A 17,737-nucleotide genomic window follows, 5' to 3' on the forward strand; every position below is an offset into this window, starting at 1 on the left:
AGGAGGTGAGGAGATGGAGAGCTGGGCCGAGCTGCGTAGGCTGGGTAACTCCTGGGCTGGTCGGTGGTGATGGTGCCTACTGAAGGTAGAGACAGAGAGATGAAGGCAATAGTGGAACAGATAGGCGACTGAGCATTGACCTGCCTGGGAGGAGAGAGTGGAGCCAGGGTCTGGGGGAACAGTCCATGGGGGGGGAACACAAAACAGTAGCTGGCTAGGGGATAATAATATACAAAAAACGACAAGAGCTCGGAGAAAAATAGCCTAGAGACTAGAACGAACTGGCAAGTGACTGAGGAGTGAAACCGGGTAATATAGTGAGTGACCTAATCAAGTGCAGCTGGTGATAAGGGAGTGAGGAACAGGTGAACGTGATTAGTGTAAATGGGCAAGAGACAGTAGGAAAGGTGAGGGAGGCCAGAGCGGCCGAGCAAACCTGACAAAAATAGACAGATGTCTTGCCTCCCCTCAATATGAAAATACATTTAAAACTGCTGTTGTAGAAAGCATCAGTTATACACAACAAATGAACAAATAAGAATTTCTGTTACAAAAATACAACTGCCGTTCTCCACTAGCTCTGGGTGAATGAGTGGGCAAAACTGACAGGTTGCACGCTTGGTTACCACCTATTGTTTTTGGGTCTAATCGTGTGTGAAGTACATCCTGAGCTCCTCTGGGGATTTGGAGGGCTAAGGACTTGAAGGGGTGATTGTGCTTGCATGGGGCCTCTGGCAATATTCGGAGTAATTGAACTGTCTGATCACCTAATATCTGCTCAAATACACAGCCCCCTTTTATCATCTCTGTGGTGTATATCTACAGCCCACTCTCCCTGTGACACCTGTGGCCAGATTAGTCAGTATTTTTATGTTTGTACCTGACCTGGATGCAAAGAAAAGATTTAGCCAAAGCTTTATATGTCTTCCTCCAATTTTATCTAATTATTAAAATGTAAATTGCTGTATTCTGTTATTTTTTTTTTATGTCTGATAATGTGTTACTGCCCTTTTTTAATTTCAACATATATTTTGTACAAAGATACCGCCTACCTCATGAAGTACCTTTGTGCAAAATATTTATGGGCATTTTTGTTTACCATCATCTCTGTACTCTTCTCTACGAGATGCTCTCCATTTAGTCTCTCAGACACACTACTCAAGCTGCACTCAACAGATGGTCACTGTTGCATTAAGCTTATAAATGAGAGCAGGCTCTGCAGAGACACTATACTTTGGGGAACAAAAGAGAGGCAATTACCAATATTTGGGGAGTGATATATACTGTAATAATGAGTAAAGTAAGAAACTCACAGAAAATAAAAGTCAACAGATATTACTTCTGAAATGATTAATAGGAAATATATACCGCACATTCCTTGTGTAACAGTGGTTAATGGGCCTAGTAATACTATTGTGTGACTAAGCTAATATTCTCAACTTAAGTAGTCCCTTATGGTAGTGAGCGGTTATGTTTCAGATGTAGCGCTCCGTCAGTGTGGTTCATTGTGAGGACAGAGGTACCAAAGCATAATTACTCACAACCATAATAGACTATCCAAGAATGGCCCCTCTGGTAGGGCCTCCTCCAAAGTAATAAATCACTATAAAATAAAAAAAACAATAAAAAGATTATTCATGTCTGATCTTCTGTCCGTGAATTGCCATGGATTTATATTCATTATTTTATCTGACATGACAAATTGGATTGAATTAAAAGGTTTAGCGATCTGCAAATATCACAGTGTGGAGGTTGAACGTGTGACAATGTACAGTATCTATTCTCATAACACTGAGATTCAGTTTTTCTTGTAAAAAAAGATTCATTAATTGACAACAGTCAAAGTGATTAATCATATATGTCATTTACCAAACAGAAATAGATTTATAGATTCGTTTGGTCAAAAATACCAAACATTCACTGGTCTGAGCGTCTTAAAATGAAGACTATGTTTATTTTTGTATAGTGAAAATATTTGGGATTTATACTGTTGGTAACACAAAACAAGTTATTTTAAGATATCCACTGATAGCCAAAATAACTGACTGAGAAGAATAATCAGCAAATGAATTTATAATAAAAATAACTGTTACAGTCCCAATAAATGCTGCATGTATTGGAATAAACCAAAGCCTCAGCCTGCACCACTTTATTTTTGCTTTGCTTCTAGGAGTGTATCAGAATGATCTGAGGTCTACAGGCTGTGCCAGTGTTGATACTCTGCCAGGAACACATAAGGTCACCATCACTACAAAGGACTATATAACCTTAGGGGAATGGCAGCAGAGCTCGCGATCAATTGGGGTGGGGTTTCACTTTGTTCCAGCCAAATTAAATCAACTCCATTTCAGTTCAATTAGTTCAGACAAACAGTCCGACTGAGGCTCTCTAACATCGGCCACCACACAAACAATCTGAGGGCAAAGGCTGGATGGACAAACTTTAAACTTTTAAACATGTCCAAAACTGTCAGGACAGAATCTAGCACTAAACTGCAATGTCTGCACTCGGAATATACTGCACATAAGCCAAAATCTGATAAAGGAAAATTTTTTTATCAATATTCAAGGACACTAGAACATCTTGTACATCACATACATCACATACATGCATATACAGACTGGTACACCTATGAAACCAGTGATTTACTTCATTAAAGTGAAAAACTGTGGACAAAGTGGAGTGTGAAGCACAGTGAACCTGGGTTCATTTGTGCAGAAATCACTTCAGGAGACTGGTTCCTATCCAACCCACACAAGTTGTCTCGGAGGTTTGGCACAAATGTAAATAAAGGGGTCAAACTGTTCTTTTATTAGTGAGTGTTTAGACCAAAATTAGTACTGCTTTAAAATGCAAAAGGCTTTGTTGGTGTGGGTGTGGTGTTACAGGTACATGTGAAAAGATTCAGAAAGTCTTATGCTTATGTGGACAGACTGTACAACTTTGGAAAATTAGAACGAACATCAATCGTTTTAGCTGCAACTAGTAGAAATATGATGTTCACATCATAAAGTAATATATGAGGAATGTGAGCTTGCATTTCATTGGCCAGTGCAGTCCACTGCACGAAGACAATGCACTGTTTAAAACTGTGTAAAACATCTCATCCCATATTTCAGAATGTGTGAGACAGCATCCAACAATTCTGGCAACTTCCAAAGTCCAGCATTTTTCAGGTGTGTGGAAGAGAGAAAGTGTGTGCCCTTAACTTCATATGTGCATATGTGAAACTCCAAAGAGCTACACACACACACACAGACACACACACACACACACACACACACACATGCCTTTAGACATGGTCAGATGCCACATGGCATGAAGAGTATTTAGTAGAACATTGAAACCCTCACTCTCCCCCTTGAGCCTCACTCAAGCACTCCTTTAGTAAATTCAAAGTTAGGATTATGACATTTCTGAACACTAGCTGAAACCTACAATGACTTGACAAACCACACAAAAACTGCTATCACCAACGTGTACACATTGTTTTTGACAGTCAGGAAGGAGCTGAAACCTTACAACAAAGTAATTGCTGAACATACACTAGATAACAGACTGAACAACTTGTCAGTAATGACTGTTGCTCTGGCAATACATGACCCGGAAATCTTGAAAGAATGCCAACTGTCTCCTGTTCTTGTTCCAAAACAAACATGAAGGCCCACTGGCAGTTTGCTTAAATAAAATAAAAACCCTGCTGAAAATATTTTTAAAAAGCACAGAGTTTGGGTGAGATCCTAGATTGAGAGGTATGGACAACAACAACCGTATAACCTACAAGGGGAAATTTTAGATGAATCAGCTTTCTAAAACAAAGCTAACTTCAGATTAAGTGAAGCTGGTTAATTAATTACCATATGTCACCACACTTTAAAAAAATCTTTATAGCAGCAATTGAGTCTGAAGATTTAAGACTAGACTCTGCTCATATCACACACTTTGTATGGTTTTATCTGCCAGCTGTCAACACCAACTGACACAGAGTGGAACAGACCCAGCACAAATGATCCGTCATGTCCAAATCATATTCAGAATCGGCTAAACTGTCAAAATGTGTGTACACACCTTTAATTAATTTCCCCTTCTCTGTCTCTGTATACCCCATATTCCTTGTTTTTACCCTCTTCCTTCCCTTTTCTGTCTCTGCATGTCCGTTCTGTTTTGCTTACTGCTTCCAGATGACAAAGCCACCAGACTGGATTATACGCAGACCTGGGAGAGGGTAGCGCTCAGGTTGTATGAAGCCCTTAGCTGTAATATCTGTTTGAATCAGAGTGACAGGTGGCCTGGAGCTACTCACATAGATCTCTGGCCTTCTTTCTCTCTTCTACTTCTCATCTGAACACAAGCACAGCCATATGCTGTTCTCTTACCTTCTACTAGAGGGCTATTTCATTAAAATTCTTTTTTCCCTCACTTCCACTTTTGTTTCAGTCTCCCCACTGCTTCAGGCTTAGCATTTTGGCTATGTTGCAGATATGAAAAGGATCGACATTACAAGCTTCTCAACAGATGGCTGTAAGGACTTATGTTAGATGATGTCCCCTTCAGAATGAAACGCTACTCAGCCAAGAGCGCCACAGTCACTGTCCAGCAGCTTCAAGTAGTGACCATGGTTGTTGGAGGCAGGTCAAAGCAACAATTTAAGGAGGTACTTCATGTTTGTGTATGATAGCTCCTGGCAACTGCACTTGACTGTTCAGTCTGTTGAGTCACCACAGGGACTTGAGCTCCACTTCTGTCAACTGTCAGGCAGATGTCCAGGATCAGGATGAGCGGAAATACTCATTCCACAAAGGAGGATTTTCCCCAAGTACATACACATACACATTCACATGCATACCTACTGTACATACATTTATTACTTGACATGCTAGTGGCGAAGGATAAAAGGGGGAGGGCAATTTAACGTGTTTATGAAAGTTAAATATTATCATGAAGTGAAAAAGGAGGAACAGTTCTGACCAGTCTAAGTGCCATGTTGACCTGATTGCCAAGGGAAATCAAAGAAACTCGACTGAAATTCAAACTATCTCCCTTTCTATTTCATGCTTTCTGAGATGTTCCCTCTTGCCCAACAATGCCTTGTCAAACAATACTGAGAGAGAATCTGTGACGTCTGTATTCATCCTTGCATAAGCTGTCATTTCTGAAGCTGGCTATGCAGATCCCAAACACTCCTCTCTCTGGCTTTTGCAGTTCAATTAAAAAAAAAAAAGTGCCAGTGATTGAATCCTGTCCTCTATGTGACAGCTGAAGCCCAAGGCAAACTATGGTGACAAATACTTTAATGGAAATCATAGAAATTGCATTTTGTGTGATGTTTGATGAGAAGTTGTCACTCAGAATTATCTTTGGTGAAGAACACAGTAAAAGGATTTCAGTGCAAATACAAATTAAAAGTAAAAAGAGCAAAGGCAGTGGCAATGTGACAAAGAATTTGAGAGCTGCTTCCAAAGCTGCTGCAGCTCTGGCCTAATCTTTAAAGTAACTGTACATAAAAAAAAAGGAAAGAGAAAATTAGATCATTAATAGGGGTGGCAAGGCAATAGATTTGTGCATTTATTTTGCACAGAAACAACATAAACAAGAGCTGCATGAAATAGATAAGCAGGCTGCCACAAAGCTGCTCTCAGCCAGTTGGGCCAATAATTTGTGTGTTGTGGCCCACATGAAGATGAAAGCAACTTTTAGAAACACTACATATATATATAATGGACTGTAGTATTTGGTGTCACATATACACACATGCACACACACATCCATGACTTATTACTGCATTTGTAATTATGGCTGACCACCAGATGTTGACACATCCTCCTTCAGCTGTCAGTATTTCATCCTTGTAAAAAAGATGCCAAATGGAGTTGTTCTCTGTGATCATGCGTTTTGGGCATTAAATCTCCAGGATGCAGAATTAATGGGATTGTTCCTGTTTTGTTTCTGTCTGCAGACTGTGTAGTGGCTGGAGGGGCTATGAGTTGATGCCTAGAACTGCCTTAGTAGAGACAAGAAGAAACCAAGCCAATTTTCACTTTGTTGTCACGCCAACATGGCCAGGACATCCAATTCCATCAGGCCTTTGCTGCTGGGGTGGCTGATAGAAATGGGCCCTAAGTCCTTCAGCTGAGGCAGCTTATTCCCTTATCTGCTAATGGCTCTGATAAGGGATTGGAGGAAAAGGTGTCAGAATAGCTGTCATATGACCCTCTGCCAAAGACCCTGATTAATCTTGCTAAGGAACAAGCTAGAGATATTACAGATGCTGTACTAACACTAATATTGTTTGTATATTTGCTACAACTGGAGGATTTATTATTTATTATCTACTAACTGTCAACAATACTTAAACATCTTCTTGGGGAGTGTAACTAACCCATCTGACACAACATGAGGTAACAATCTGGCTTCATGGATGAGTTCAGATCTCTCTTTTCTTTTCTTTTCCAACTCACCAGGAGCTTTGTAGAAGCCAATGTTGTCCTCACTTAGAGGTAGCAGGTAGACTTCGCCTTCTTTCCACAGCAGGGGGTACTCCTGCCCCCCGAAGAACTCTCCCACCCAGCCATCCTGATCTGGAGAGTTGAAGAAAAAAAACACTTCAACACACAAATCATTGCTATTCTCCATCAGGATGTAGTATATGGTAAATGTTGGTGTCCGCAAAAAGTTTAATGTGTGTGTTCCTACACGGATGTGTCCAGATTGTGTTGCATTGCTTTTATTAATTGTGATTTATTTGTTAATTGGTAGCTTTCTTTGCCAGATCAACAGAGAAAAACTACTTTGAGAGCTCACCACACTGCAAACTAAGGAAAATATACAAAAATATGCAACCAAATACAGAAATGTAGTGTGAATACAGACAACACGACAACATTCAAAAATACAACCTAGTACAGAAATGATGAGTTCTACACAATATCTAGCAAAATATAGTTTTCAGGCAACATTAAAAACTGATGAACATGCCCAGTGATGGAAGTAGTCATGGTTGTAGCTCAACATGAAACAGATCAGAATCAGAATCAGTCTGATTTCTGTTTTTAGCCATATTGTCTTTGGTGGCAGAATATTTTGTTACATTAAGTATTTTTTGTTAAATTGGAAATTTTTTTGGTCATTTTCGTGGCTGTGGCTCAGGAGGTAGAGTGCTGTTCGATTCTCATTCTCCCCAGTCCACATGTCTAAGTGTCCTTAGGCAAGACACCGAACCCCAAGGTGCTCCGTGTGGCCAGAGCAGCGCCTTGCAGGCACAGGGTCACCATCGGTGTGGAGATGGCTGCCTTGGTTTTGTACTGGAGAGAGATTCCTTGTGTGTGGAACATATTGGCCATTAAAAGTGGTTATCACTGTCATTTGTTTGCAGTGATTTTTCTAAATGCTGCAATGCTCTTGTCAAATAGGGTTAGAATATTCATGACACAGGTGTCCCTGAGCAGATGTTTACAGAGTTCCCTAAAAAGAGTAAAACTGCATATCCAGTGCATATCTAGTTAACTCCTACAAGAAATACAGTAACAAATACAGTATAAATCACCAACAAAGATTAAACTGGACAACAGTTAAGGAAAATGAAGAAGCTGAGAATTAGCTTGGGGTGTCTGGGAAAATACCTTCAGTGAAGTCAGAAGTGATGTTGACAGCAGCATAGTGTGTGGACGAGGAGCAGACCAGAGAGTGGCCGAAGCAGAAACATGGTTGGCAGCCTGCTGGGTTTACTTGTTGTAAGTTGAAAAAGCCTGGCTTGCATCTGTGGGTGTACACACATACACACACTTATGCATAAAAAGTTATTAACATGCAGATGATGCACACACGCTTCACTGCAGCTATTTATCACATCCTTGTTCTGCTGTTGTTCCTACTAATCTCTTTAAGTTTCCTCACTGCTGGGCATTGCAGACTGCAGTGTTAAGGAAGGGGGGACCAGTTGGAGCTCAGCTGCAAAGACCTAAGCTCTCACCTACAGACACTATCTGGCATCTGGGCGGGACAGGAGCACTGCTAAAGACTGGCCACTACACTAGTCATATTACACAGGAGAGGGGCCTGTTCAACGAGCTGTGAAATCAGCTAGAAAGTCAACAAACAGTGAGCACAGAATTATTCAGTAGTGGGAGACCTACAGCAGTGTGCACTGCTAATGCCACGCAGTTTGTGTTTGATCCTGCATCCCAGAGGAACAAGATAGAAACAAACATGGAGATGGCTAGTCCCACAACAGAGTCATTTTTAACTCTGTTCTGCTGCACCTTTGGGATTTGCTGGGTGTAATCTGTAAACTTTAGATTTTACAACAGATTATTATTATTATAGAAATTATTACTATTACATCAGATATGACCAACATGGGCAGAGAAGTAATGGCTTCACTTGTTGCCTTGATAACCACAGGTCATGTGCACAGATACACTATGAAACGTAAGCAAAAAACTTATAACACACCTGTCACAGCTCCGTCCCTCCATATTTAGCTTACAGCGGCAATGTCCATCCAGAGGAGAGCAGTGGTCCACACTCCCTCTGGGGTCACAATTGCACGACCTGCAGACAAAAGAGGATGTGAAGGTGGAAGATTTAAAACTATTGCGCTTAATAGACATGTGGAACAAAACATGTTTCTGAGAGAGAAGAAGGAGAGATCTTAAGGACAAGTGATAACTGGATATTATTATTCACTCGCCACCTCAAGCTCACAGCTAGTCAGCTACACAACAGCAACTCTGGAACCAGTGGGGTGTCTTGCTCAAGGATACAGTAACAACATGGATGCTTGCCTTGAGGCTTGAACCTGGACCTCCCAGATAACTAGTCGACCTTGTCAGTGTGTTTTTGATATCACTACACTCACTCAAAAAGTGTTCTTGTAACAGATTGACACCAAGATGCTTGACTCACACATGGGCCATCATATAAAATTTAAAGGCTGTGTAAACAACCTTGATAATACCAAGCGAGTAGGTGTATGGGTCAGCAGTAACTTGGATTATGACAATCTGTTTGATCACTTCCACTGATTGATTACTTCTGTTTGAAAATGTAACAGAGAATCAATTTTTAATGAGGTGCTATTACAAATAATTCAATTATTCCAAGGCAATCTGCCTCTGCTTGTTTCCGCTCCAGTGGTCTGGGTAATTCGCACCCTCACTCAACAGCTTGATTCTGCTGCAAGAATGAGAGAATGTTGTGTGTGTTTGTGTGCGCGTTGGCATGTGCATCTCTTTCTTTTAAATATCTTTCATATATCAATATTAAAAAAGGAAATTTATGACGGCCAAATAGACTTGTAATCATGTTATGACTCAGTTTAAACCTGCATTAACTCATTTTTTCATCCACTTGGGGCCAAATATTAGCAAAGAGCTGCTTATTTGAACATCGTTAAAATACAGAGCAAAATTAGCATTTGTATAGAGTCATGTTCCTAAATGGTAGTTCAATATTCACTCTCCTTTTAACTGTAGTTTAGCTTCCACCAACTCCCTAAGAAAATATTTGTCTCTTTCGTAGCTAAATTCTCTACTGCATCCACCAGCTACCTGTTAATATTGTCTGTCTGCTGTGTGGTGTATGGGGAGGTGATTTTATAAATGCCGTTTGCTAGAAACTGCTGCCTGCTGCAGGTGGAATCAAGACAGATGACAGTGATGAGACAGAACCTAAACAGTAGAGTTGCAGGCTGTGAAATCAAAGCATTTAGCAGAGCGATGCTACAAAGGACCGTAGACCCGAGGTGAGCAGCAGAGTCGGGTAATTCTCTGTGGGTTCATCATTATGAATGCCTTTCACATTACATGCAGTAATGTGATCCATTGTTCATATAAAAGGATTTATTATAGTGTAGCCTCTTTAAAGTCACAAGAATAAATATCCGAACCTTTTATCTATAGTGTTTAACGGTCAGTCCTCCGACTGTTGTCGCAGTCAGGCAGTGGAAGTAATTTTAGCACAAAACAGTCATTGATATGCGATTCAGCATCATGACAACTTAGCATTCCCTCTGCAGGAAGACAGGGTCAGGGAATGTTGTGATAGACTTGTTTTGAATTTAAATACTACAACATACTTATGTGCACGTACACCCACTTGCCCTACTGTATATATTCAGATAGAGGCTAATGTGCACAAATACTAAGTAGGAGTGCTCTCAGGTCAGAAGAAGTTGGAAATTGCTTTTCATGTATGCAGCAACTCAGTGGATCTCCAAGCTGCAAATGAAAATGCAGAAAAACATCTGGCTTTTTTTTTTAATTAATAGAAAGAATTGTAATCAGCCATCAAGCTGACAATTGTGATCTTTTTAAAATGAGTGAGTCGTTTGTCTCAAATGAAACAATAAGATCTTTATAAATACTGTATATGCAGACAATTATCAGCTATACAATGAGATAAATGAAATGTCATTAAAAGAGATTATGGGGGTTTGGGTCAATGAAACCAAATTGTTGTAAGATGGGAACAATGCTATGCAAAAGGAGACTACACTAACCACAAATATAAAGCATTATGGCATTAGTGCATGCATTCAACTATTTGTGGAGAAAAGCTGAGATGTTTTTAAGGCTAAGTTTCTTCTTAAGTTTGGCTAGAGCTAAAGCTGCTTTCTGAAATCTCTGACAGCAGCAAAGGTGGATCAAGTCGCCATGGTAACAGGAGGAGGAGACTGCATAGTCTCTGGCTTGGTTCTCTAGGATCCTCAAACCAGATCTTTGTCTGTTTTTAGTCAGGATGGCTGGCTGATCGACCAAGACACTGACCATGTGCAGCAGGAGGGACTTCATGGCAGAAGTCGGAGCTGTGGCTATTCGAAAACTGACAGCAGCAGTCCAGTCTCTGTTTTAGATGAGCATAGCATGGAGCAGTTTTGATTTACTTAATCAATCACAATGTTATAAACCCAAACTATTGTGGTAATGGAAAAGTTCAGGCCAAACCTCTAAGACATAAAGCGCAAGTATAAATAAACACTGGTTTGATGGAAAAACAGCTTGTGTTGTGAGCGAATCCAGTAGTCACTAACTTTGTCGGTCCACTGTTTGGTGTTGGGCAGGTATTGTATGAAGTCTTTGTTTGTTTGTTTGTTTGTGCTGAGAACAGTTGCTTCCTGCAGCTGAAAAGTGAGAACAGCAAGACTGCGCCAAAGCAATAAATTGTCAGGGCACCAGGCTTTTTATCACGTGAGCTACACGGTAAACAATAAAAAAAATTATTAATCCAGTCTCAGCTGGAAGTAATGAATTCTCAAGACAGTGACTGCCTTACTGTAATAAAAGATGACATGGGAAAGCCAGTTCTGTAATCTAAATGGGTTTATTTAGATGTTTGCAAAAAGAGGAAAAGGAAAGTGGGACTGTAAAATGGATGAGATGGTACTGTATATAATGAAACAAAGAGATGGCTGAATGGAAACCAAAAATTGTTATTAAAACCAAAAGAAGCAAAGGAAGAGCACAGGCATATTAGACACGAAATGGCATAAATTAAACAAATGAAATGACCTGTCCTGACTGTCATTTGAATAATTGTTGAAATCTTGATGTTGATTTATCCCCAGCTCGTGTTTCCATGTGGAACATTTCAGGACTGCTGTTAGCAGTTTGATACTGTATTTGGCACATCCTGGTACTGGCTGATAAGAAGGTCACTAATTCACAGTGGTGTCACATAGAGAAATGAAAATCCTCTTGTTTACAGCTGCTTTGTTGTTTGATAAATTTAGGCTCAGGGGAATTAGAAACTGCAAAACAGACAAGATTTATTAAACAAGTCTGTGCACTTTAGTCTAGTTCCAGTTGTTGCTTATGTCTTTTAACCAATTTTTTTCTTTTAAAGTCTTATTTCTTTACCACTTCCTTTTTTAATACATTATCCCTCACAACTTGCTTTATTTTTGTGTGTCTTGTGTTAATATGTCTGTCTGTGTTTATGCCTATGCGTGTTCCTCACCTGCAGCCACCAGGGCCAATCGAGTGAAAGCCAGCCTGACATGTGTCACACTTGCCCCCTGTCACACCAGCTCGGCACGCACACCTTCCTTCCACATCACACTGCAGACTCACTGAGCCTAGGAGGGATGACAGATGTATCATTGTGCAGGAAGAAAAAAACAAAAGAGAATGTAAAGTGTAGACAGAAATCGAGGACAAAAGGGAAAAGGCACTCGGTGAAAAGAAAGGTTATCGGTAAATTGCATGAAATGTCTAGTCGATAATTTGTCATTATTGAATTCCTGTTCAAAAACCTTAGAATGAGTTGGGAAGAGCAGAATATAACTTTGCAACCACAGCAAGTGACATACTGTAGCTTTTCTGAAGTGAAAAGACCAGCTGATGCACTGTGGACATGAGAGAAAAGAGAAGTCTGCTTATAACCTTTGATCAATATAATGGACTCCAAGAGCTTTGTGCAAACACCTTACGCTACTTAGGGGAAACAGAGGAAAAGACAGCTGACATACTTGTTCATTTCTCCCAGTAGTTCTCTCTCTTTACCCTAATGATGGTACAATTAGGAGCAGAAACATTTAATGTCCCTTCGCCTAAAATTAAACTGTGTTTAATGAGCACTGAGTCTCATTGATAATGTCAAGTGAGTCAGCTGGATCAATTTACAACAGCAGGGGTGAGTAAAGTCATGGATTTCTTTAACGGTCATTTGGGAAGCAAAGCTGAGGATAAATCTGATGAGGTGAGCAAGACTATTAATTATGAATCAGAAAAGATTCTACTCCTAGGCAAGGACTGGCAGTTGAGTAGTCAGTGGGTTGGAGTAACTATTAATGCATGTTATTAATGATTTAAAAAACATTTGGCCATAAAATTTACAACAGTTAATCCTTTGAGTCATTTAACAAAATCTTGCTTTCCGTGCCTTATTGTGCCAATGCAGCATTCCACTTGAACCATAATTAAATTTGCTTATACCAGGGAAAACAAAACTAGCAAGTAATTATATTGGCTTGGATTATAATTAGGGTTGTTAAGTTATTATCCAAACAATTAAGGGTTTTGTCTTTGTAGTTTACCATTGATGTTACAGTTGCAGGGCAGGCAGGGCTCTTTAGGAGAGCTCCTGTAGTGATTCTCTTTGCAGCGTTCACAATGGGGCCCATCGGTGTTGTCTCTGCAGCTCAGACATCGCCCCCCACTGCCAGTGCTGCGGTACTGCTCCATGTCGAACACGCACTCGTCTGATCTCCCACTAGAGCAGCCACAGGAGAGGAAGTACGCAGAAGAGGCAACAAGGTAAAAAGACAGAAGGTCGAGATAGAGGAAGGGGAGAAACAGAGGGAGGGAATATGTGTGAGAGATTACATGTTCTGGGATTGGATCATAATTTAGAGGTCCAATCAGCTGTCAGGGGGCACTTAGATAACAATAATTTATGTTTATACAAGAGCAAATTACTGAGCGGATAACACACCCTCAGGGCTCTGATACCACTCACATCAAAACCCTCCTCAGTTTACACTGAGGGGGCTTTAGGTGGAATTACCCATTTTATAATAAATCAAGCTTTATGTTGTGCTGGTAATAACTATATTATTATTATTCCTTTCTGGTAATAAGAAGACTCAGTAATATTCACCTTATTTTAAAGGTGAAAAATAAACATATTGCTTTAAGATATGGTACAAACTCCAGACTAGGGATGAAAAATTAAAAGATTTGATATAGAATTCTATGTTTCACTTTGCCCTAACTGATGTTGTATAATGGAAATTTGTATATGTAAATAAAGGTCCAAACTAAAATCTGCATTAGATTCCCTTCATGTATACAGTATATATAAAAAAAATCATTGATTTTTTGATATTTATTTGGAGACAAATCTGCATTAATCAGCTTGAGTTGTTAAATAATCTGTATGATCACCACATAGCTAGCCAGCTAACTTTTCCTGCCTGTTAAAATTCTGTAATAACAAACATGATGCTCTGTTAATAATATATTTTTCTGGGTCATCGTATTTATTGTTGCCGAGCTCGATTTTATTCTGGCTTTGTGAGTTTGGTGAACAGCCTGGTCCAGGACTATTGGTTGGAGCAGTGGCTGGAGGTCTGGTGAGAAAGTTCAGTTCTACAAAGAAAAGGGAAATATCTCCAGGCAATAAGAAATGTGTCTCCTAGTAACTCCAAAGTTGTCCAGATTTCATGTCTGCAGTGAGCCAAGCATAGTGTTTTTTCAGAGTTGTATGGTGTGTGACCCATGTCTCTACTGTAGAGTGAAGATGGGACTTGTTGCACTAAACCTCTGGCTGATTTGCTTGTCCAGTCACAATGTCTCATTTTCTACTGGTACATGCGCTAAATACAGAAAATGAAATGTATATAATTAGTAATGTAACATTTTTTCTGTTGAGTTAAGTTGAAGCAATGCACTTAGTTTTAATATGAGCAATAATTCATTAGATTTTCAACAGGCTTCTGCACCTGTATACATTTATCAGAGCTTTTTCTCTGAAAATCGCTGTCTGTTGTTTCAGAGATGACAGATAAACACAGACCGAGAGACTGAACCAAAACAGTAAAGTTATGGGCTGGAAAACTAAAAAAAAAAATTGGTTGAAAGCTGCATTGAGCTGGAGAGTAGAGCAATATATCTCTCCTTTCGCATGACACAGTCATATAAAATTATCAATAAGTGTAGCTTTAAGCATCCAGCCTGGAATTGTTTGATGAAAGGAATGAGAAGACGCTGCAGGAACAAGCAGCCTTTGCACTGCTAGAAGCGGCCTTTTGAACACAACATGCATCTTTAGACATATCTGAGTCCCTTTTTATCACATCTGCAAACCGTCTCTCTCATGGGGCCACAGAATCGGACAAAATCTAACACTCTATATACAGATAGGAAGACCCTGAAGCATGACTTAGGGCAAACAGAGCACAAATACAGCCAGTCGGCTCCACCTGTCAGCCCCCATCCACTCTGTTGCGCCAACTAGCGGTGCTGCCACTGCCGGTCAGGCTTGTTTATAACCAGGTGACAGCACTGCCAGCTTGTGCCTATGTGGCATTCCCTTTTGTGGTACAAATCCAAGATGACTCTGACCACGCTTAACAAAATATGTATAATAACAATAATAATAATGTGTAATTTGTGATGATTCCCTATTATACTGAGGGAACATATAGTATGAGAGGCCAGTTAATTATCTCAAAATTATGTTTAGTCATGTAACTTCAGGTCTAGCAATATGTGATAACGAAAGCGACTATGTATGAAATGAAGTGAGGAAAAGAGGTTTTTAATTATTGTTTTTCATCCTGAAATGATCGAGCTTCAAAGTGAACATCTGGCTCTCATCCCTCTCAGCAAGGTATATTTGCTCATGCTTTAATGACTTCCTGCTCCTGTTTCAGTACCTGTTTTTATTGGGCATTTATTAAATACTTTATTGTGGTTGTCTGCACTGAAAATTAACTATGCGAGTACAGTTATTTTGGATAAACCCCAACTATGCTTAACATGAATATTTTTTAAACATCATGTATTAACAGCCTTAGATACTGATGCTATGTTTTGTGTCAACCATTAAACATGATATAAACATTTTAAAATGCTGCAGCAGGTTTTCCTCCTCAGTAACTGAACAATGAGTGTAGCAGAAACGTTTAAAGGTGGTGTATGTGGGATGAATTTTGCTACAAGCAGTGTACACACGGTATAACAGAGAAAATCAATTAAAGGTGTTCTTCGACTGGTTTAACACAAAGACCTTTACAAAGCTTTCCACAGCCTGCATTTGGCCACCTTGACCACATTTATAGCTCTGCCTGCCAACAACCACCTCTTCCACATGCTGCTTTCCTCAATCCTGTCCTGGGGACAGAGCATATGAGCGGAGTGGTGCGGTGAGAATTTCCGCTACTCACTCAGGGAGCTGTTCGCCTGTTCTGCTGCCCCGCTCAAAGCAGCACCAGGCCATGCCGCTCATTATCTCCCAGCACTCAATTCACATTGAATCCCATTCCACTCAAATTGCACCCACTCACTTTAAAAAGGGGAAATATCTGCATGTATTTAGCTTAAATCGTAGCTTTATATCCCAAAGAACAATTTCTATTTGGAAAAATGTAGGCGTTTTTTATTTCAAATTAAAGTTAACCCTATGTAACAAGGAATATAACACTGAAAGCCATATGTAAAATTCAACAAATCAATGGGCCTAATTAAATAAAAATGCAGTACATCTCTGACTTTTCAGTTTCCTTTTTAAAGTACTTTAGGAACTCTTATTGAGCACATAACTGATTTTTTTTTTACTGAACAATATAAAATATAAATTTTGAAAGGGTCTGAACTTGGTATTTTACAGTAATATTGGAGGTTGACAATGTTAAGCTAACAATACAAGATTAGATTGTTTAAAGTCCAGTCCTCTGTGAGTTTAACAGTGTATAATTGAACGTATGTTTTAAGTCACAATTACTGTAACTACAACATGTCTACTAATCATAAATTAAATAGTAAAATTGTGGCACAGCGCTTACAGTGGGCTGTCCATTGATTAGAATGTTGGTGGCACTTTTGATGAAAGGGTGAATGAGAAGCAAAGTGCTTTGCTAGCTAAGGTTAAAAAGCACAGTACATTTACCATTGCCCTTACAGTACATCCCCAGACATCTGGTACTGACACCTTGTGACCTGCAGGTAGCTGAGTTCACACACAACAGACTCCACTACATGAAGTACAATTGCACTGTGGTTTATGTGGACTCAGTCATGTGACAGGTGAGGTGAAAAAGACTCAACTACTTTCAGTGTATTTCACAACCCTCTGTGCATCCAAATATGTGGGATTCTGAGCAACAGTATTGGAGTTTACAGAGAGATTAACCTGAGGAGTTAACAGGCATAAACTTAAATATCTCAGACCTGTGTATAAGTTCAGAGTGCAGAACTAGTTGTTAGCAATTAGTTGTCTTGTCAGCACAGTCAGGTGGTGACTGATGTGTCACAGTACAATGTATAAAGAATACAAGTTTGGTGACAGGTGCCAGAGGTGCGGACTGAATCCTTTGAAGGGAAAATGTATGCTTACAGTTTCTTGAAGAAAAACATGTGTGTGTGCAGTGTCTCTTTTTATGATTGTGTATGACTGATAAAAAATAACAACTCCTGTAATGACAGTTTCCTGTGAGTGAAGATTTGCCAAAGTGAGTTTCGCCTAATATAAGGTAACAAATCCAGCATATACTGTATGAAGTAACTTTATTTCTGCTTTATTTCTAAATTCTAAAAAACTGTCCAAGTTTTTATGACATTGCGGCAATTAGTTTTCTATCCAACAGCTGCTTGACTGTTTGTAAATGGGAAAACTGTCTGTTTATGACTGTCGGCCGCAATGCGAAGAATTTGGGGTTTAGTAGTGCATCAAATGTTTTCTGTGTTGTCCTAAATTGCAAACTAGAATATGAACAAAACAAACAAACAAACAAAAAAAAAAACTGAGGAGGAGATTAAACTGAGTTTAGGCTTAAATCTACTTCTATATCCATCTAAATCTGTTTGAGGTATAGATAATAAGAATCTGATATAGCTACATTATTATGAACTATACAATTGATATTCAAGAGAATGATCGGTCTCCTGGCTGCAACTGTAGCCTTCAACCTTAAATTAGTGGCAAGAAAAGATTTGAAGTGTCTACCTACAGGAACAGCCTCAGGCTGAGCCGATGACAACATCAAACAGACAAGAAAAACCATGAAGAGACGCAGCAA

The 17,737-nt window shown here is 39.6% G+C and overlaps 1 protein-coding gene across 1 annotated transcript in view; it reads right to left on the reverse strand.

Moving 5' to 3' along the window:
• lamc3 (laminin, gamma 3) overlaps nucleotides 1–13,217 on the reverse strand; it is a 57,782-nt gene extending 44,565 nt beyond the window's left edge. The window contains exons 1-5 of the mRNA XM_020619472.1: nucleotides 13,034–13,217; nucleotides 11,956–12,073; nucleotides 8,452–8,550; nucleotides 7,620–7,756; nucleotides 6,459–6,578 (exon numbers count right to left, since the gene is read on the reverse strand). Of these exons, the coding sequence (XP_020475128.1) occupies nucleotides 6,459–6,578; nucleotides 7,620–7,756; nucleotides 8,452–8,550; nucleotides 11,956–12,073; nucleotides 13,034–13,181 (622 nt within the window). The 5' untranslated portion in view covers nucleotides 13,182–13,217. The remainder of the gene's footprint in view (nucleotides 1–6,458; nucleotides 6,579–7,619; nucleotides 7,757–8,451; nucleotides 8,551–11,955; nucleotides 12,074–13,033) is intronic.
• Nucleotides 13,218–17,737: the final 4,520 nt, after the last annotated feature.

Source organism: Monopterus albus, unplaced genomic scaffold, assembly GCF_001952655.1.
Source record: "Monopterus albus unplaced genomic scaffold, M_albus_1.0 scaffold221.1, whole genome shotgun sequence".
In the NCBI taxonomy this organism is placed as follows: domain Eukaryota; kingdom Metazoa; phylum Chordata; class Actinopteri; order Synbranchiformes; family Synbranchidae; genus Monopterus; species Monopterus albus.